Source organism: Sceloporus occidentalis, unplaced genomic scaffold (genome assembly GCF_023333645.1).
Source record: "Sceloporus occidentalis isolate IW3139 unplaced genomic scaffold, rSceOcc1.0.p SCAF_6, whole genome shotgun sequence".
NCBI lineage: Eukaryota > Metazoa > Chordata > Lepidosauria > Squamata > Phrynosomatidae > Sceloporus > Sceloporus occidentalis.
The window spans coordinates 76,837,412-76,859,227 of NW_028316986.1; the positions used below are offsets into that span (position 1 = coordinate 76,837,412).

Sequence of the window (21,816 nt, forward strand, 5' to 3'; positions counted from 1 at the left end):
GAGGCCTTGGGACTGGCCCCAGCCTGGTCCTGCCGCCGATTGCCGCCGGGGCCTTTGGGGGGGCAATTGCCTATAGAAGCCTCAGAAACATGCATTTATATTAACATTTTTTTAAAAATCAGCAAATTTTTTCGTGTGTCCTCCATTTTTTTTTAAAAAGTGTCTTCCATTTGAAAATTTTGTCCTACATTTGTCCTGATTTATTTATATATTTAATTTTTTTTAAAAAAATTATTTAATTATTTATTTTTTGGCTTCGGCCCTCCAGTTGTCTGAGGGACAGCAACCCGGCCCCCAGCTCAAAAAGATTGCCTACCCCTGGTCTAGATAATGCCTGCCCATTGTTTTCACCTCTCTGTATCTTTCTTTGGTATGTGTACTCATGCTATTTGCTTCCTTCTTACCTATAAAAATCACTTCCCCCTTCTCTCAACAAGTCAGTCTCTTTGTTCCCTTTGTCTGGGAAGAAGTATCCATGTGGCTCCAACCCCAATAATGGATGCTAGCCTGTACCTACATATGACATCCATCTTTTATACACTCTTCTAACCAAGTATAGGTCAACTTCTTTTGCCTATCTCCTTTCCTATCCTAAGATGGATTTCCTGGGACAGTAAGCATAAGTTCTCTTTTTACCTTACAAGAGCATTCTGAGTAATTACTCTTCTTTCTAACACAAGTTCATATTGTGCTAGCTGCACTTTGCTTCGTACTGAAATCACGAACTGTGAAAAGATGCAGATATTCCTTCCTGCTCAGTATGTTAGCCAAAAAACTGAACAAGAAGCCAGAGGATTTTAAACAGGAACAAAAACTTTATTTGATTTTGCAAAATCAAGGCAAGTTTGACCGAGACAAGAGGCAAAGCTCATTTTATACTTTTTCAAACCCTCTCTGACATCATCTTTGGCAAACCCCATTACATCATTACACTAACAATACCTGCCATTTTAAAAACTAATTCTATCCATTAACAGATATGGTTACAAATGACAGATGAACACTCTAATACATAGCCATTACATGTATATGTTGTAAATACAATGGTGCACTCATAGCAGATTACATTATCTTAAAGACCATAACTTTTTAGCTGTTCTTAAACATAATTAACTCAAAAAGAGGGTATAGTTAGATCATATAACTCCATCTGTCCCCTGTAAACTGAGTATACCATAGAATATAGTTGTTCTTTGATTGCTGGAAAGGTCAGGTCACAATATGCCTCTGCATTTTAGACAAAGGCACCTTCAGTTCTATATGTTTCAAGTTTATCTTTGAATTTTAACAGTTTTGAGATTTGGAGTATCACTCTCATGTTTAATTTCTCTAAATCTCGCGGCTTCAGTACCAAATATTACTACATTTCACATGTCAGTTTGCATTTGCTTCTCATCTTGAACCAATTCCCCAGCATAAGAAAAGAGTTATAACTGGAAAGACAAGGGGGAATGAAATGAAATAGTCCTGACTTGGGCCTTTTCATGCAGGACAAATTCAAGACAACCTCAGATTTCAGTATCTTGTGAACTTCATCAGTCAACAAGCATTGTTTCTCTTCTGCTCATATTGATATTTGCAAAATTCTGTCCCATGTCATAAGACAACTGGCAAAAAGCAGGGCCAGACATGGCAAGCACTAAGTTCCTAGAGAACTTGAGCAAATAATGTTGCCTAAGAACAGAAACCGCTCTAACCAGCAGTGGTAAGTTTGAGAGGGGAAATAAATACATTAGATAGTTCTGAGAGAAGAAAGCTGGAAGGAACTAAGGAAGAAATATCTCAGGGAGCAAATAGATGTGAGAGAGCAAACAGAATCAGGAGCTGTTCTTCATTTTGGGATGAAGTTCTGAACCTATGTTTGGCAAGACCATATGAAAAGGGAGGATGAGTAGTCTCACTTATATAGCTTTTATTTATTGCACAAAACCGCACTGATGTTTAATAATCCCATGTGAAAAACCTGCTGTAACCCCCCCCCAAAAAAATCTAGAGAAAGCATTCTCCAAAATGGGAAAGATGCCTGATTTCTGCTTTTTAAATTTATTTATCTACTTATTCACTAGTAAAATGGTGCACTGACACAAGAAGCCAGCACTGTTAAGCAAAGCTAGACAAGATCCTAAAGAGTAAAGATATACAACTGAGTACTAACATTACAATTGTCCACATCACTGCATCTCTCATCACCCTGTATGGGTGTGAGAGGACCAAAAAGACAAACAAATGGGTCCTTGAACAGATCAGGCCTGAAATCTCCCTGGAAGCCAAGATGATCAAACTGTTGTACTTTGGCCACACCTTCAGAAGGCATGACTCATTAGAAAAGACAATAATGCTGGGAAAGGTGGAGAGAAGTACATTAGAAAGAGAGGAAGACCTCAAGCTAGACAGATAGTCTCAATTAAGGAGGCCACAAGTATAAATTTACAGGACCTAAGCAGAGCAGTAGAGAACAGAGGAGCCTGGAGATGTCTCATACACACAGGGTTGCCATGAGTCCAGGTCAACTCAAGAGCATTTAACAACAAATGACAAATGATGGGGAGGAATCAACCCATGGAAATTGATATGAATAGACCAGGAAGACAAAGGATTTGCTGTGTCAGCACAGGTATAAGCCATCTCAATGGCATGCACTTAGCATCATTCATATTCAGCAGCAACAGCCCCCAGGTCTACATGACACTGGTTCAAGCTTGGTGATGGCATGCTCTGTGTCACAACATATCACTTCACTGTCTGCCTGTGCCTTTCTTCAATACTTGTGTATTTTAAAATACTTTAAAAAACACTACACTTGACTGCCTGATGAACTGAAGCAACATATTACTCAGTACATGAATCAACTGTTACAAGTCTTACTTATGGGATCGCCTTCTCCCATATAATCCATCCCACATATGGAGGTCCTCTGTAAAAATCTATTGCAGCCAGCTAAAACTAGGCTGGCTGCAGTTACTCAGAGGACCTTTTCTTTTGCCGCTCCCAAATTATGGAATAGCCTGCTGGAGATTTGATGTATTGCTTTAGAAAGGCAATCAAGACATAGCTCTTCCACCAAGCCTTCCCCGGATTAATATTTTAGCAACCTTGTATTTAATCATTCAGCAAATTCCCTAACCACCTCTGCCTTGTAATTTTAATAATTGTTTTAATAACTGCTTAATAATCTGATTGTATTTTATTGTGGATGGGAGGGTTAGGGATGGTTTGGGATACAATGGTAGCAAGCAATTATTGTATTTTAGGGATGTTTTTAGTGTTAGCCACTTCGATCTTCTGGAGAAACAGGATATAAATTATTACTATTATTATTGGATGAAATAATGCAAACAAAAAAACCTGAGGAGTTCAGTTTTTGTCAGTACAGTTCTCTGCTTTACACTTGCATCTGCTTGGTTCTGCAGCAATTTTTGGTAAGTATTGAAAACGAGGAAGAAAGAAGCTGAGTGAAAGAGGATCAAGGCAAATGTCTAATTTAAAATAATGTAAGCCGCTCTGATAGCCTTTTGGCTGAAGAGCAGGGTATAAATACTATAAATAATAATAATAATAATAATGAAATGTTAAGACATAAGACAGGTGACAGCTAACATAGTACACAGTGTATTACCTTTCATATTTGTTCGTAAGATCCAAAGTCATGTTGGTGCTTGTGAAGTAGTTGGCACAGAGACTATCAACTCCATGGAGAAGGGAAGCACAAAACTGTTGCATAGTGAGGCATGTCATAAGTGGTTACACAACCCACACAAGTAAGAAGGAAGTGACTAATGAGAATGGGATTTTCAGTGCAGGGAAACATCCCGAATTTGAACCACACATTCTTTTAAGGATGTTACAGACTGATAAGTTTGAGGCTAAATTTTTTGGTTCCACTTTTCTTGTTGTGATGGTGTGCTTTCATTTCTGACTTATAGCAACCCTTCCACGAACCTATCATGGGGTTTTCATGGCAAGCTTCTTCAGAGGGGGGACTTGCCATTGCCATCCTCTGAGGCTGAGAAAGTGTGATTTGCCCACGGTCACCCAGTGTGTTGATATGGCCCAGCTGGGATTTGAACCCTGGTCTTCAGAGTCATATCCAATGCTCAAACCACTAAACTTCGACTAGACACCATTTAGTCCATCAGGTTTAAAGAACATTAAATATAAGCTAACAACCATCTTGTCCAAAAGTGTGAATGTTAAGCAGTACACTCCCAGAAAGGTGAGACTGGCAGCTTTTTTGCTATCTTTCCACAGACAAGAGTGAAAACTTTTGTCTTGTTTTGTTGGGCCTTGGAAGAGTTGATTACGCAAGGGAAAAGGGAGACTTCTTTCTTTTTCTTCAGTGGTTTATGTTTTTCACAGGTTTTTTTATTTTTTACTGTTTCATTACGTTTTTAACTTTCCAAGTGCTCTAAGCTGCCCTGAGACCCAAACTTTGGGAAAAGGAGGGTTAGGCATAGTGGCTTGAGTGTTTGACTATGACTCTGGAGACCATGGTTCAGTTCCCTGCTCAGCCCTGAAACTCCATTGGGTGACCCAGGGCAAGTCACACTCTCTCAGCTTCAGGGGGAAGGCAATGGCAAACCTCTTCTGAACAAATCCTGTGAAGAAAAACATGACAGAGTTGCCTTTGAATTGCCATACGTCAGAGGCAACTTAAAGGCACATGACAATAAATAAATAAAATTGTAAAAACAGTACTTGGGAGTGAGCAACTAGGATATAAAAAAACCTGAGTCAGGATAGATTCTGGGAATAAGAAAGCAACTCCAGCCCTGTCTGTTGGTGGTAGTTTTACATTTTTAGCAGCTACCAAAACAAAACAAAAACCATCCCAAGCTGCAGCAGGAATGCCATAACCATCACTTTCTCCCAACCCTTCCGTTGCAAAACTCAATGTGCCATTGACTGTAGACTGTACAGTCAACCCTCCATAGCCACAGATGTTTTTTATCCACAGATACAACCATCCCCAGCTTGGAAATATTAATCTATATAGATAGAGATATATGCACTCCTCCTTCCACAAGAAAGCCAAAGCCACAAGGTCTGGAGTCTTTATAATCTGTTCATTAGTACACTCATCCCTCCACATTCGCTGGAGGTAGGGGGCACAGGATCCCATGAATGTGGAAAAAGCGCAAATAACAAAAACACTGTTTTTACCTGAGAGAACACCTCTCTAGGAATCTCTAGGTCAACATTTGCCAGACATTGACCACAGAATTGCGCTGGAGGAGCTATAGATGCCTAGTAGAATATTCTCTCTAGGAATCTCCAAGATCCTTCAGTGCAACTTTTGGTTAAAGTTGACCATAAAGTTGCACTGGAAGACCTAGATATTCCTAGAGAGGACATATTCGTAAAATCCGTAAATAATCAAATACACAAAAGTCAAAGCCGGAAATGTGGAGGAATGAGCATGATTTTGCTTTTATATATATATAAGGGGCACCATTTTATTAAGCCACTGTATGTAATGGGATTTGAGCACCCATGGGTTTTTGGTACCCACAGGAGGGGTCCTGGCCTGGAACCAAACCCCGGCGGAACCAAGGCCCACTGTATTTTCAGATCTTTTTAGGAGGACTACTGCCATCATTTCAACTTCCATGGCCCAATACTATGGAATTTTGGGATTTGTATTTTTGACAAGGAGGGCTCAATCTCTCATAAAACTACAGTTCCCAGAATCCCACAGCATTGAGCCACAGCAGTTAAAGTGATATCAATCTGTTTTATCTCTACAGCACGCGCTAATTAAGGCTGCAGCCGCCCTGCAGATACAATCCAGTTTGACACCGCTTTAACTGCAGTGGCTCCATCCCACTGAATTCTGGGATTTGTAGTTTGCTGAGGGCACCAGAGCTCTCTGACAGAGAAGGCTAAATGTTGCACAGAACTACAATTCCCAGAATCCCATAGCACTGAGCCACATGGCAGTTAAAGCGGTGCCAAACTGAATTATTCCTGCAGTGTGGATGCTGCGCATAAAAGTCCAGTTTGACACCACTTTAACTGCCATGGCTCAATGCTAGGGAATTCTGGGATTTGTAGTTCGCTGAGGGCACCAGAGATCTCTGACAGAGAAGACTCACAGGAACTACAAATCCCAGAATGCCCCCCCAACATTGAGCCAGGGCAGTTAAAGCGGTCTCAAAATGGATGTACCCTGCATCACACGACACAAAAGGAATCAGCAACATTCCCACAAAAGGGCGAGGCCGAGGACCGACTACGCAGGCGCACAGCCACGCCGCCCGATTGGCTCTTCCCGGCCACGTTCGGTCCCGCCCCTCGCGCAAGGTGATTGGCTGAGAGACCAGAGTGGCACCTCCGCGCAGCCGGAGAAGAATAAAGAGGCAAAGCGGTTAAAAGGCGGTTGCGCATGCGCAGTCGAAGCCTCGGGAGGGAGAGGGAAGATGGACGAGCTTCAGTCTGCGGAGGAGGTAACGGGGGTTCAGCGGTGCTGAGGTCCCCGGGTGTCTTTGGTTCCCCTGAGGCGTTGCTAGGGGAGACCCCGCGGGGAGGGGGGCGGGGAGGAAGCCGTTCGGCTCCCCGGCTTTCGCCCCGCCCCGCCCCCCTCCCTGCGGGGTCTCCCCTAGCAACGCCTCAGGGGAACCAAAGATACCCGGGGACCGGTACGGGGTTTCCCCTAGCAACCTCTCAGGGGCCTCGAAAGCCACGCCTCCTTCCCCATTGTCCCTCAGAGCCCTTCCTTTGTCACCCCTCGAACGAAGCAGAGCATAGGGACTCATTGGGGAATCTTTGCTTATAGGGAAACATTGGGGAATGCTTTCCCATGAGGAATCATTGGGGGACATCTCCAGTGTTTCATTGTGGGCAAGTGTTTGCCTGTGTTTCCCTATGGGCAAGGATTCTGCAATGCTTCCCTATGGGCAAGGATTGTCCAATGATCCTGTATGGGCACCTGTTGTGCAGTGTTTCCCTATGGGAAGGTAGTGTCATTTGTTTAGTTCGTACTGGTTTCGACACAACTGCCGTGTCACCTTCCCCCAGAGAAGGCTAAAGACCTTGTAAAACTACAGATCCCGGGCTTCCCTGGGACGGCGCTGCAGCGCTGAAAAGTGGTGTCGAACTGCGTTATTTCTCCAGTGTGGATGCACCCTGAGAGGAAGAGGCTGAAGCCCATGAAAACTTCCTGCTGCCAACTTCTCTCTTTCATTTAGCCTCACAGGTGCCACAAGGCCACTTTGCCCACCGATTCCCCAGACTATCATGGCTAGGTCTTTGAAGTCTACATTGTTCATGTGTGTAAAGCGGAGGTGGCAATCATGGAGGCTGAACTGGACCCTTCAGAGGGAATACTGTGACTCTTGGGGCACTTCATTGTCCCCTGACTTAAAAAACAGCCAACTTTCGACCCAAAAGACACTCCACTGACCATGGTTTGTAAATGATGTCTCTCCCCCAAACAGGAAGAAACTGCGTGTTAACAGTGGAAGGAAACGGCTTCTGGGCCCCTTGGCAGTGGGCCTAGAGACTCATGGCGACCCTGAAGCATCTCCAGGAATCCTGCCCTCCTCTGCTCTGCTTAGCTCTTGTAGATTCACACTCCTCACCTCCTTAATTGAGCCCATCCATCTAACACAGTGGTCCCCAAACTGTGCTCTTCAAGGGACTTTGGACTTCGACTCCCAGACTATTGGCCAACGTGGCTGAGGCTTTTGGGAGCTATAGTCCAAAATCTCTTAAAGGGCACAAGTTTGGGGACCACTAGCATGAGGTCTTCCTTTCTTTCTACTTCCCTCCACCTTTCAGCTCAGGCCTGTGATCTCCCTGATCGAGTCTGTCTATCTGGCGTATGCTCTTCCTCTCTTTCTGCTACCTTCTATCTTTCCTAGCATTGTTGTCTTTTCTAGTGAGTCATGCCTTCTCATGATGTGGCCAAGGCACAACAGCCTCGCTTTAGTCGTCTTGGCTTCCAGGGAGAGTTCTGGCTTGATTTGTTCTAGGACCCATTTGTTTGTCCTTTTGGCCCTGCATGCTATCCTCTGCATTCTTCTCCAGCAACACATCTCAAATGAATCGATTTCCCTCTTATCCTCTTTATTCATTGTCCAGTTCTCACATCCATACATGGTAATACAGTGAATTGGATGATTATCATGGGAAGGCACAACTCATTAGAAGAAACAATGATGTTGGGAAAGGTAGAAGGTGAGAGAGAGAGAAAGAAAGAAAGAAAGAAAGCCACTGTGGCTTAGTGGTTTGAGAGTTGGACTACAACTCTGGAGACCAGGGTTTGAATCCTGGCTTGGCCATGAAACCCATTGGGTGACCGTGAGCAAGTCACATGCTCTCAGCCTCAGAGGATGGCAGTGGCAAACCACCACTGAACAAATCTTGCCAAGAAAACCCCATGAGAGAGTTGCAGTCACTACAACAACAAGAAAGAGAGGGAGACTGTACACCAGCTGCATAGACTCAATCAGGGAGGCCAGGGGGCTTGAGTTTGCAGGACATACGCAGAGCAGTGGAGGACAGGGGACCTTGGAGATGCCTCATCCACAGGGCTGCCATGAGTCAGAGTCGACTTGAGGGCAGTTAACAACAGCAACAGACTAGAACTTGTATGTGGTTTCGCCATGATATATAAATCAATAATTTAACTGCATAAATTAACCCCATGTAAAATAAACCACTGTATCATCCCTCCTCCTTCGTTTCTTTTTTGTAGTCTAGTCGGTATGCATTTTGAGGGATATTAGGCATATGGTTCTCTGAAATTTCTTTCTCTGCAAGTGGTTATGTTTGCTGTAGTTTAGTCACAGGGTTTAGGCAATCACCTGATACTCTTTTTGATGCTAATACTATGGATCATTAACATTTGCAGGTTTGATTTTTTCCCCCTAGCAAGTGTATTTTAGCCAGTTTTGCAAAAAAGCAAAATTGCATCTTTTGTTTAACATGATTTCTTGTTTTCCTCTTTTTAAAGACCGCGTTTATTGTGGATGAAGTAAGCAACATCATAAAAGAGGTAGGATGGCGTGTGTGCACATTTCACAAGAATATAATCTTGCAGTATATTTATATTAGATGTTTTTCTTAATTAAAATTTGAAGAGAATCAATGCCATGTTTACACTGTTGGGAGAGCCAGTGTGGTGTGATTTGAGCATTGGACTATGACTCTGAACAAGTCTCAAGTTTCCTGTCAGCCATGGAAATCCATTGAGGGACCTTGAGCTAGTCACACTCTCAGCCTCAGGGGAATGCAAATGAACCCCCACCCCCAACAAATCATGCCAAGAAAACCCTATGATAGGGCTTCTTAGGGTTGTCATAAGTCAGAAATGACTTGAAGGCACGTATCAACAATCAAGTACTGTATATACTCAAATATAAGTTGACCTCATGTATACCTGTAAATCGAGGGCAGGTTTTGAGGCCAAAATTATGGATTTTGATATGACTAGTGGACAAGTCATGGGTAAAATTTAGGGGCATATAGCAAAGGATTTACAGGATGAAGCAAAGCAAAACAATGTTAAAGAACATACAAAATTCCAGCAGACATAACTCTTTGTGCTCACTCTTAAGGCTGCATGGATGAGAGAGTAGAGGGGTTGTCGGTGCTTCCAGGACAGATTCTGTTGTTGCATTTCACCAGGGAATGGATCCTTCTTTTAAATAAGAGTCAAGACACAGTACTTACGTTGACCCTTGGATAAGTTGACTCAGGGTTTCGGGGTCAATTTTTTGACCGAAATTTCTAGACTTATACATGAATGTATACAGTACTCACTGTGTTAAATTTTAAGCTTAAGTCTACTTATGAGAGGGGTAATATCCACGTGCCAGACTAAATAATTTTGTTAACTCTGACTAGAGTAAACCCATTCAGTCAGTGGGATTTACAGATATGTTAATTCAATATTAAGCAGTTGATTAATTGGGGGCTGACAGGATGCTAGCTGTAGTGTCTTAGCAAACATCCTAGCATGCAGTTCTTAAATTTCTTATCTGAAATTTGTTGAAGGGAATGCTGTACAGATATCTTCTGTTTCATTTGACACTTGTAGTAAGCTAGTCATGTAATTTGATCTTAAATATTTAGATAGTGTTCTTACTAGAAAATATAAGGCTGAAAAAACATATAGGCCGGTTACAAACTGGCACTTGGGACGTCCGCAGGACGTCCCATTTTAAAAACGGGGCGTCTCTTCTAGACGCCCCTGGGTCTAATACGGACTCTGTCCGTACAATATGGCGCCGGCCGTTCCACCCGGCCAGCGCCATCTTTATGTATCGGACGCTGTGCGTCCGAACGTGTCGCGGCGCCTGTGACGTCGCGAGTGTGCCAGCGGTGCCTCGCAACATCACAGAGGCGCCGCAGAAAGAAGCTCCATTTTGGAGCTTCTTTTTTGCTCCGCAAGGGAGCCGCGCGGTGTGGCTGTGATGGCTCCCTTACGGAGCAAACGGCGGCGGCGGCAGACCGCCTCAAAGTAGCGGTCTATAACCCGCCATAGAGTTGCTTCTACAAATAAAAAAGGATATCTAACCATATGTATGGTCTTTTTTATTTGTGGAAGTAACCTTGTATATTTTATTCAGCAAAAATTAAAAAAAGGACCATACATATGGATAGAAAGCCTTTTCTCCCTGTCCCCAATCTTGAGTCTACAACTCCTTGTGCTATATTGCAGGGTTTTTTTTTTCCAACCTTTGATCCTCCAGCTGTTAGGACTTCAATTACCAGAATCCCAGACCATTGGTAGCAATGCCAGAGGCTTCAATGAGCTGAAATCCAAAGCATTTGGAAGACTGTAGATTGAAAAACAGTGCTGGATAGAGTTCAGTTTGGGAACATAACCTGATTTTCATGAGTGATTTTTCAGGGGGTGTAAAGAGTGGTAAGGCAAAGCCTGGAATGTTTGGTTTTTTTGTGCAGCATTGCAGTGCCAGCAGAGAGTTCACAAAAACAGATTTTCCCACCACATTCTTGCCACCAGCCCACTAGTCATTTCATAGAGCTTCCTGAAAATGTTATCCAAAGGGTTAAGGTATGTTCCTGAATTTGGTGACCTCTGGCAAGGAGAAGGCAGAGAACCCCCTAGAATGGTTGAATGCACCTGCTGTGAGCAAAAGCTCAGTCTGCTAGTGGAATGACACCATTGGAAGGAACACCCTATGAGTGCAGTGTTCCCTGTGTGATCTGTTGAATCCCAAATTAGTAGAGAGCTATAATTCTCTATTACTTTCTTGACATCCATACAGAACTGCTTACAGTTTTTATCTCTTAAGGGCATCCGATTTAGGACTTTGCCTTATGTAATATGACCTGATCTGTAGCCTAATCTGCAAGCTGTTTAAACCTACTTGAACTCTAGTTGTGACATCAGAGGGACAGAGCTCAGTATTTAACGCTTGTACATCAGCTTAAATTCTACTCCATTAAATTCCAGCTTCAGAAATAAATTGTGACTTCCAGCCATAGAATCAATATAGTTGCTAGCTTTAGGGGAAGTGTCCTTGGTAGAAGAGTTGCCAAGACACCAGTGTTTTTGTTACTGATGGCCTGCTGTAGCAACCTTCTTGATGATTAGTGATAGGAGCATACAACAAATATGCTGTATATGAAAGAGCAGAGAGGTCATGCCATTTTTTTCTGAAACACATGCTTGCTTTTAGTAACCTCACAAGTAGGAATAACTGTTTTAGAACTCCTCATACACCCCTAAACTAAGTACAATATGCTTAGCAGGTGCTGGCATATTTTTTCCACATTTGTCTGGAAATTTAAAGTCTGCAAAAAAGAGTAAAGAACTCAGAACATGATGACATCCAGTGGACAGCCACAGTCCAATATACGGAATACCACCTTTTTTTTTTTTTTACAATTATCTGTGATTATTTCAGTGTTTGGATGCACCCCTGAAGAATTCACCAGCCCAAAGACTGAAGCTCAAGCAAGCAGCTCAGTTGATCAGTTTGTTAGTTTGTTTTTGAAGCATGTGCTGTTATTTGGAGGCACATGTGTAGCCTAAATTGCATGTAGAAAAATTATGAAGTGATTCTAGCCCTTGAAGCTAATGAATACACTTTAAAAAGGAGAAATAAAGGCACTTTTTGAATTAAAATTCCTCAGCAGGATGATGGTAAACAGGGACCTGTTCTCTTTTGTAGGCCATTGAAGGGACAATAGGTGGAAATGCATATCTGCACAGCAAAGTGAATCAATGGACTACAAGTGTCGTAGAGCAAATTCTAAGCCAGTTAACAAAACTGGGGAAACCATTCAAATATGTTGGTAAGTCCATCCGTTTCTGTTTTCTGCTAATGGTTTGGACAGAAATGGATTCAAGTCAAATTACAGGAGGAGGGGAGAGGTAAGTTTCTCCATGCTGTAATATTAAATCATGCTGTAATATTAAAATGGTATAAAAATAAGACCATACAACTTCAAGGTTAAAAGCAAAAATGATCCATCTGTGCAGCCCTTTTCTAACAGTGCCCTTGCCATCTTTTTACAGTGACATGTGTGATTATGCAAAAGAATGGTGCTGGACTTCATACAGCAAGCTCTTGCTTCTGGGATACTACTGCTGATGGTACAAGAATATTTGAATATTTACTTTCTTGGTTTCTCTGCTGAGGTGTTTCACATAGAGTTCATGTAATTCTGGAAGCAGTTTCTTTTAGGATTGGTTTTCTACACACTTACCCTTTGGTTACTAGCTTCAGATTCCGGCAGATAAAAATGATCAAAGGCAAAGTTACTTATATGTTTCTTGCCTCAAGGTGGAAGATATGTATTTTAGATTTCTGCAGAGCAATCACTGGGTGTTGTCCATGAATTTAAACAATGAGAAGTTTGTTTAGTGCTGAATTGGCTTAGACCCAAATATAGGTTTGGAACAGGGACGGGGAATCTCAGATTGTTGGACCAAATACTATGCTCCTGGAATTCCAGGGTATCCTGGAGGGTGATGCCTCCTTCCTTATGATGCCATCATTTGGTGTTGTTCCAGCTTTTGTACAGGTTCATTTTCTCCTATAGTGCCCCACCTAAAGGTTTTACTGCTAGTAAATAATTTTAAACTGGTGGATTTGGTCCAAATCTTGCCAAGAAAACTCTGTGATAGGTTCACCTTAGAATTGCCATAAGTCAGAAACAACACGAAGGCTTCCCAACCACTGATTGTGGCCCCTGTGGACATCTTAAAATTTGGTCCAGCCTTTATGATGGAGGAAATTCCCCATCTTTGGTTTAACAGGAATGAGAGTAGTGTGACCCCACCCCACCCCTTGAGAGCTTACCCACCCACCCACTAAAACAAACAAAAAAAGTCATCCTCCCAAATGGAGACTCTTGGCCCTTGATTACTCTAGGAGGTGCAGTTTTACATTTTAGGGATGTTTCAGAGGACCTTTTGGAGCTGGAAATATTTTCCTTACCAACCCCCCCCAATTGTGTGGACATGGTGGGAAATGTCATAGGTACGTCTTGATTTCTCCACAGCTCCCTAACCTTGGTTATACGGTAGAGTCTCGATTATCTATCCTTCGGTCATCCAACATTCCGGATTATCCAACATCCTATGCTTCTTCGTGAGTGCACCACATGGGCAGCACGCTCACAAAGAAACATGGGACGCTGGATAATGGTGCCTCGTCATTGGAGCCTGCCCGTTTATGTCAGATAATCGAGACTCTATGATGTGAAAAGTACTATATTCTATAAAGAATCTTAAAGGCATAGCTCTAACTTGATGCATTGGTATCTTTCATTTACCTTAATGGAATGCTATCCTAATGGAATGCTTTTTTTCCTTTTGGGTAGGAACCTGCACTGTGAGATGGGAGAACAAGACTATGTACTGTATTGTCAGTGCCTTTGGACTTGCAATATGATTGCCTTGGAACTCTTCAACCTTTGTGTCATCACTTCCATTTCATAAATCCACTGAAACTGTGAATTCAATGAACAGATCTTGTTTTTTTTAAATAATTTCTTTCTTCCAGCGAGCAAATGGGAGAGCAATTTTTATGCTGTTACATAAACACATTGTCCTTTGTCCATATCTAAAGCACTTCCTGTCTTAACACTTTAAGGACTCTTTCTCAAGGTGCTAAAACCTGAAACTTGCTGCACTTCTTCAGCTTTATTGCAACTGGTTTGAATAAGACTAATTTTCACACAATAGCTTTGTTTATTAAATTATTGAAGTTCTGGACATGTGTATGTGTGTTTATATACAATACAAGTTCAAGAAGGAAGAGTGAGGCTAATTCCATGCCATTCCTAGTCTGAATTGCTGGGTGTTCAGCTATCCTGGTCAGCGCCACCATTGTTTCCCTTACGCTTTAAAACCTATTGCAATTTCAGAATTGCCTTGTCTCTATTCTCTACTTGGGTAGCTGAAGCGCATGTAAAGAAGTCTTAATATTTACAAAGAGCTGAAAGGATAGGACCAAGGATGGGCAACTGGCATGCCAAAATGACTTTTAAAAACAAATCTTCCAGCAGTATTGGCCAGCACTGCTCACAGGGAAGGGTTCTGAGAGCTGCAATTCAGAAGCATCTGGTGCACTGCAGTTGCTCAACCCTGTTTCGAGGACTGTAAAAGTGAAAGCATAGGTCGCCCACCCATGAATGTTGTCCCAGTTCAAAATTGTATTTTAAAAAAAAAGATACAATGTATATCTATTTCTTCTATTTGGATGCAGAAAACAGTGTCTTGTTTATCCCATCATATTATCTCTCAGAACAAAGATGGAAGAAAAAGCAGGAAGGTGTTACATGCCGGAACACAATAGCATCCCTGAAGTCAAGAGGATCTTATTTAAAGTTTGCAGGGTATATTAATACAATACCATAGAGAAAAGGAACATATTACAACATACTTGGACAACATGCAATGAGCATACTTGTCTATATCAAGGCAGGGCCTGCACCAGGTCAATCAGAAGATGATTTATCTTGTGGAACTCTGATTTTATGACTGGTCCTCATAATTTACTGTAACATTGGCTTGGCTATGCAGCTGTAATCAATCTGATCTTTATATAATTTCATTTATATAAAAGTACACACAGGATAAACCACAATGCTTATGTAATTAATACATTTTTGCCAAGAGGGGCCAATAACACATTTGTAGACACTTGAGAGAGATGGTAAATAATGCTTTATTAGAAATTTTTCTAGCGTACCAAGCAGTGGGCAGCATTTAGTGATAGCAAGTGAAGTTATAATTTTGTCAGTGGTTACTTGCAAGTCCCCTGATGGAATCCAGGGTGTTTTCCATAAATAAAGATGGCACAGTCTAGCCAAAGCACCTGTATTCAGATACCTTGCCACTTCTAGAAAATTCAAGAATGTCTCGAGGCATGCATAAATCAACAGAAGCCAAACGCGAAACATCATGGGTAAGCACTAGGCAAAGAGCCAATCAGCACTATCTCTGGAAAAGGAAGTGACCAAGGATTTCAAGTACCAGTCAAAGGAATCCTTTCTGTAGTGACAGGACAGGCTATTGATCAGTGCATGCAAAGAACGGGGGATTTCCAAGCAGCTGGGTGGCAGGAGCTCCAATTGCTGGCCAAATCCCCTTGTTCACTATCCCAGTGGGGACAATGAGTAGCACACAGCTCAAATGGTGCTTGGAGAAGCTGAGGCTCAGCCCCAGCACCATTCCCTGTGCAGAGAAGATCCAGCAACTGGAATCACTCCACTACCCAACCTCTTACTTCAGGGTTTAATCTCCAGTCATATACATGCCTATACTTTCCATTTTTATCCCCTACTGTAACACTACATAGTTGGAAGAGTGACTGTTGGAACACTGATTCTTTAGATAGGTTCACCTAATTCTAGAGATTCATAACAGATTTGTTAAGTAGTTTTCTTTTGTATCTACTTGTTTTTTTCAGGTAGAAACAAGTCTTGCGATCCACTAAATAGCCACTATTTATATAAATCCTAAAAATCTAAGGACTGTAGAATATTTGAGTATTGTTTTAGGGTAAATTTATTCAATTTTCTTGAGTCTCATTCATGTTCCCTCAGTCTTCCCTCCTTCCATGAGAGAAATATCACAAAAGAGAGCAATGGTCACTATTGTGAAGTGACACTAATTTACGGTATATATACACACCAGAAAAATGAACATATGGTACTATTTATTGTCTCCAGGAAATTAGGCAACTGATGTGGGTACAGAGGCTCAGTATAAAACTTTATTATGAACAGGTTGAACACAATGACTTTATTATGCAGCATCTCCAAAGCATTTCAAAACCCAATACGTACTTAGTGTAAATCTTAATTTTGCTCTTAGATTATTGTTCAGTGAATGTTATCACCCATATTCCTGGTTTCCATCATAATTACAAACAGCATTTTCCCTGAAGCATGAAGATAACATATTAAGATAAACCATGCATATCTTCTGAAAAGCATAACTATTTACAATTTCTCATCAACATGAACATCACTTTGAAAATTCTTTAGCCATATTTTGGTATAAAATGTTTTCTAGAGATTTATGTCTTTGTACATTTATTTACAAATGTTGGGTTCAGTTGTACACTGATGTCAGGATCTTTACACATCAATTACTGGCACAATTAAAAATATGGCTACAAATGCAACACAGAGAATTATACCACTGAAATGCAACATTTGTCTTTTTGCTCAGTCACCAATGTAAAATATTTTATCATTAGAAAGCCACAATGTTTTCCATTTCATATGGGAGTAGTCCTATTGAACCAATTAGGATAAGCCTGTAGAGTAAGTCTGACAAGGATCAGACTGCAAATCTCTTGGTAAAAACAAAATATTTTCAATCATACTTCTTATAGAGATCATCATATGCTTCTACTGGGTTACAATGAGCTGAGATAAAATTACTTTCTTGTACTTTTTGGCAGTAATGAAAAGACTGAGTTTTTGAGACAGGATTCCCCCCAAAAAATGTTCCTTTGTTTTAAAATTGTCATCATACAGCCAAATCCAATTGGCCAAATGGGAGTTATAACACCAGCCCCTTTCATTACCTGATCCGGAGTGAGTGGGATCATCTTTGTGACTGAATCAGGAACAAAGCAGCAACAGGCACAAAGAAAAGGATGCTAAAGCAGCAGAGAGCCAGTGACTTTTAGAAGCTCAGCAGAGAATTTACACTGTCTGTAGGGCAGTGGGGACTCATAAAAATTTCCAGTTTCTATTCACAAATGTTGAATGGAGAATATTCAGCACAACCCTAGTTATGCTCATGTGTTTTAGTTTTATTGGCATTGTACATGTCTTTCTGTTTTAATTCAAGACTTTAGTTAACGGCAGAGGTAACAACTTAGATCTTCAGATGCTTTTATCTATACAGGTACAATCACAATTGGAAAGTTAATGTGAATATAGCTACAACCAGGTCCAAAAAGAAGGCGGTATAAATTAGAAGCATACATGAACACACTACACAGCTAAAAGACAATGCTCATGTTTCTTTAGAGACATTTTGCACCCATGAAACATTAAACAAAACTTTCTATACATGCCACTGAAGCCATTTCTTGAGTCCTCTATACAAAACCAGCAACGTTTTTGGTAACAAAGAAAAATACCAAGTTTACTAAAAAGTGCTATTTTCCTTCACTAAAGCTGACAATTACCTTCTGAGGACTGTTTTATTATACAAGGGGAAAGACAATTAGCAAGTTTTGTAAGGAATGTTACTTTCCTTCACTGAATCATACAGTTATCTTCTGAGGATCGTTTTATGTACAAGGGGATCTATTTTACTTAAAAGCTCACTCAAGTAACAGGGTTTGGCAACTGTCTTCACAGGTGCAAATCCATACAACAAACAAAAATACATTTTCATTGGCAGTTATCAGCAACTTGTAGGGAATATGGAATGAGCATACCAGTGAATCTCCTGTTTATTGAAAGGGTGTATTATACATCCCGATTAATTATATCACCACTACATCAGTGCAAAGAAGTTCTGATTAATAATAAGATTAAAATACTCTCAGCTTCTAAAGAGCAAAGGATCAGAAATAAACACACCATGTTTCTAGCTTCATCACAGACTACATCACAATTATTACTTTGCTTTCTGAATTTTTTTTAAAAAAATTGAAAGCTGCCTTGGATCCCTTGGTGGGGTGAAAGTAAGGGTATAAAAATTTAGGTGTTTTAATCTGGGCATTCAAGGCTGCATCATAAAAAAATACAAACAAAATCAACAAAACATTTGTTTCCCACAAAAAGTTTTCTGAACAAAAATGATTCATCTCTACACCAAGGATTCCTTTCTTTTACAGAAAGAGGTACACAATTATATTCAATACCATTTGAGCTTCGTCTGTCAAACCAGTTTAAAGATGCCAATCTGGACAATGAAGTTCAAGATGACAAATACATTAAGATAATATTGTTTTAATATTTCTTTCTCTTTTTTTTACACAAAATATTTCTATATTACCAGCATAATGCAGCCACAATTTAGCATGTAAAAATCTCAAGTTTTTAATTTATAAAATTTTTATTTCTGATTATTATTTTGTTTTGCTGAAATCGATACAACTTACATTACCAGCTTAAAAAACAAAACTACCTTTCTAAAATGCAATGAACTTAGGGTCATTTAATAAGGAAATGAATCCAGCAATTCATTTGCTTTCTCTGGACTTAAAGGAGAAAAACAACCTGGAAACTATGCCAACCAAAATTAGATTTATAAAAGCTTAGATAAGCAAAGCAAACAATCTGAAGGAATATGTACATCAAATGGTGAATAGCACAATTTTTTCACATGATTACCAGGAGCCAACATAAAGCATTTAAAAAAGCCAGGAAAAATGCACATTAATTTTTCAGTTCTCTTTATGAGAATTTTGAATATACTGTACTCTGTTTTGGCTTTAATTTACAGTAAAAAAATATTATGTTAACTATATACTAATATTCTAATATGCTAAACACCACAGAATGAAGGCATCTGAAATGGTTTAACCAACGTCTGACTTTCAGCTAAAGTGATGTTTCAAACTCAGCTGATCATATTACAGATCTAAGACTTTTGATATGCAAAATGTGTTGCATCTTTTAATAGCTTTAGTATCAGTGTAAACAATGACTTGCAAAAATTAATGAACTAATCCTTCATAATATATTAGTTGCTTCATTATATCACTTATTACACACTTCTTTTATGTATGTGGGATCCAAAGCTATGTATGCAGCATTTTGTGGTCACACTAAGCCTTTTCCCCACTGTAACCCCTTGAAACAATGAAGAGCCACTTGTTGTCACACAAAGGGAAATACTTTCTACCCACAAAAAAGGTTCTTTCTAGCCCAACTTAGGACTTGAATCTATATGTGTAGAATGAACTGTTGACAAGACTACTTGGCAGCCTAAAGCATATTAAGGGCAATATTTGAAAAACAGAGATAAATTTGTAACAATTCAAGTGTGAACAGTAGAAATTGACTTTTACATTCAATTTGAATGGGGCTCATTGGTCTAAAGCTTTTGACCAGTTTCATTTTGCTCTGTAGTATACGTTTGAAATGCTTGTGTAACCGGAGTTTACACAAATTGCAGTTTTGAAAGAACATTAAAATACTGAAATACTTTTGTGAGGTATGTGGAGACTATCAAGTAAAATTAATTGTCTGTGCTACTACTTCACATAATGTGTTTAGAACCAAGGCCCTGGAAGATTACAGATATTCCCAATAAACAGTAACTGGTGACACCATTTTGGCATGCCTTTTCATGTTCAATACTATAGTGTAAAATTCCAGTATCGTCAAGAAAGGAATACACACAAGTTGGAGAAGTATGTCTAAAATATGTCTGGAAAAAAAGTCTTTAAAAAAGGCTAAAATAAAAGGTTGCTTCCAAACAGGCAGGATCTAAAAGGGTCAGATTAAACTTGTTACTGAATCGACTTTGAGCACGTTCACAGCCACATGACACATCATCATGCCACTGCTGTGATGTTTAGAGCAACTTGATCCCATTGTACTCATGTGCAGTGATGAACTATTTCACGTTACAGCCAGCATATGGGACAGCCACCATGCAAAGACTATCTCAAGCAACCTCCACGTTGTCCTCTTCTAAAAAGTAATTATCAAAACTTTGAAATCTAAAGACTTCTGTGCAATTTGAACCTTCATTTGCCAACACAAAAATTAATCCAACAAAAGGCTCAACTACCACTTTTGCATCTTTCTTCATGAAATGAGGTTCTACTTACATATGTACTAATCACCTAAGTACTTAATCCAACACATTATGTGTTTGTTTCTATGTTACTGGTTCTTAAGGTCCAAACTAATATATTCATATTCAGGGGGAAAAAAGATGTAGAGAGAGGTTACAGGAATGTGTGTTTAAGTTACCAGTGGTTCCCTTTCATAAGAAAATTAGCATCCACACATTTATATGTGCGGAAGATCCTCAGGTATAAGGCTAGGCTTTTTACTAAATTCTGCAGTCTATTTTGAAAATTTTAAGACAAGAAAAAGAGCCTTGAAACAATTCTCTTGCTCAGATTATTTTCCCTGTTTATATAATATCACTTAAAATTACATTAATCTCAAGATTGAACCTTTGTGCACTAGTCACAAACTGGAAAAAAATCTACTTCATGAACTCAAGTCACAACTAGGTTAATCACAATTGTGATTCTTGCCTAACATCTCTCCACCTATAAAATGAGATCCCAATCTCTGGGTAGGTTTGGGATGAAGAGATGTTGAGAGTTGAGGCACTCTGTTTTCTTCCACTCTACCCACAGTTTCCAACTAAAATAGTACATTCCTGAATATCACCTCCAAGATAACAGCTATGAAACAACTGGGAAATTGATATTATCACTGAACACATTGAATTATCACTCCCAAGGCCTTTTGAGCTCAGCAATCTGGTGCCATCTTACTACAAGTGTCTTTTTTTTAAGCTAGTGCTTTTGTATTTTTTAAAACCACAAACTGGGTTTTTTTAAAAACCTAATATTCTCTCTCCTACACACACTTCATTTTGGAATTTGTAAACACAGAAGGAGAAACAGGAAGTATTTCCACAGAAGACTAGGCTTGTTAACTGTAGACATGGCAGAAACACGGAAAAGGTCAGCATTGCTTCTAGTTCTCAATACAGCAAGTCACTTTAATCACTGTCCGATTCTTCTTTGAATTTGGCTCTGATTGCTTGACCATTCTGAAGAGGCATTTCTTCATAGTCACTCCTGTTTAAAAACATATTTGAGAACAATGCAGACACAAGCAACATAAAACTATGGCTGGAGTCCTCTGTGGCAGTTATACTGTAAATGCATATCTACAGTTATTCAGTTGTGACCGTTACCTATTCATGATCCCTATTCAGCTCCCAGTTTAGGAGCTACCTAGGGACTGAAAGCCCCCAATCTCCACTTACCAGGGAGCAACTGCTGCAATAAACAGAGCTCTGTTCCCCTGTCGACCAGGAAGCAGATGATTGACAGTCCCACTCTCTGAACCCTTCCCACAAGGCATCTGACTCCATCCTTGCCTCTGAGGGGGAGAGAAAGGAACTGAACCCTTCCCACAAGGCATCTGACTCCATCCTTGCCTCTGAGGGGGAGAGAGGGTGGGCCAATGCCGTCAGGCCTATCCTTAAGATACAGAGCCCTCCATCTGTTCATCTGCCTTGGTCCAGGCCTCAGAAGGAGAGAAGAATGCTGGACCTGATCCTCTTCCCCACCCCCCCACCATTCCATTTTCCTTTTGTGTCGTGTCTTCTTAGAGTGTAAGCATGAAGGCAGGGAACCGTCTAATTAAATGATTTTACGT

General features: G+C 40.4%; 2 protein-coding genes across 4 annotated transcripts in view; one reads left to right on the forward strand and one right to left on the reverse strand.

Moving 5' to 3' along the window:
* The first annotated feature begins 6,330 nt into the window (after window positions 1-6,330).
* On the forward strand, window positions 6,331-14,192 carry DYNLT1 (dynein light chain Tctex-type 1). Of its 2 annotated transcripts, none has more exons than XM_089530118.1 (5): window positions 6,331-6,443; window positions 8,954-8,995; window positions 12,144-12,267; window positions 12,491-12,568; window positions 13,801-14,192. In XM_089530118.1, the coding sequence occupies exons 1-5, from the start codon at window positions 6,417-6,419 to the stop codon at window positions 13,869-13,871; spliced, it is 342 nt and encodes a 113-aa protein (XP_089386244.1). In that variant the 5' UTR covers window positions 6,331-6,416; the 3' UTR covers window positions 13,872-14,192. The 2 variants fall into 2 exon arrangements, with proteins under 2 accessions (XP_089386244.1, XP_089386246.1); XM_089530120.1 differs by lacking the exon at window positions 6,331-6,443 and adding an exon at window positions 7,084-7,403.
* Window positions 14,193-16,171: 1,979 nt separating this feature from the next.
* TMEM181 (transmembrane protein 181) overlaps window positions 16,172-21,816 on the reverse strand; it is a 42,024-nt gene continuing 36,379 nt past the window's right edge. For both annotated transcript variants that reach the window (XM_089530116.1, XM_089530117.1), the window contains one exon: window positions 16,172-21,230. In XM_089530116.1, the coding sequence (XP_089386242.1) occupies window positions 21,152-21,230 (79 nt within the window). In that variant the 3' untranslated portion in view covers window positions 16,172-21,151. The remainder of the gene's footprint in view (window positions 21,231-21,816) is intronic.

What these genes read in the sequence shown, in the direction of transcription:
- DYNLT1 (XM_089530118.1), top strand. Translation starts at nt 6,417, where the DNA reads ATGGACGAGCTTCAGTCTGCGGAGGAG. An exon ending in AGCTTCAGTCTGCGGAGGAG is followed by an intron (nt 6,444 to 8,953) that starts GTAACGGGGGTT and finishes CTCTTTTTAAAG; the next exon opens with ACCGCGTTTATTGTGGATGA. An exon ending in CTGGGATACTACTGCTGATG is followed by an intron (nt 12,569 to 13,800) that starts GTACAAGAATAT and finishes CCTTTTGGGTAG; the next exon opens with GAACCTGCACTGTGAGATGG.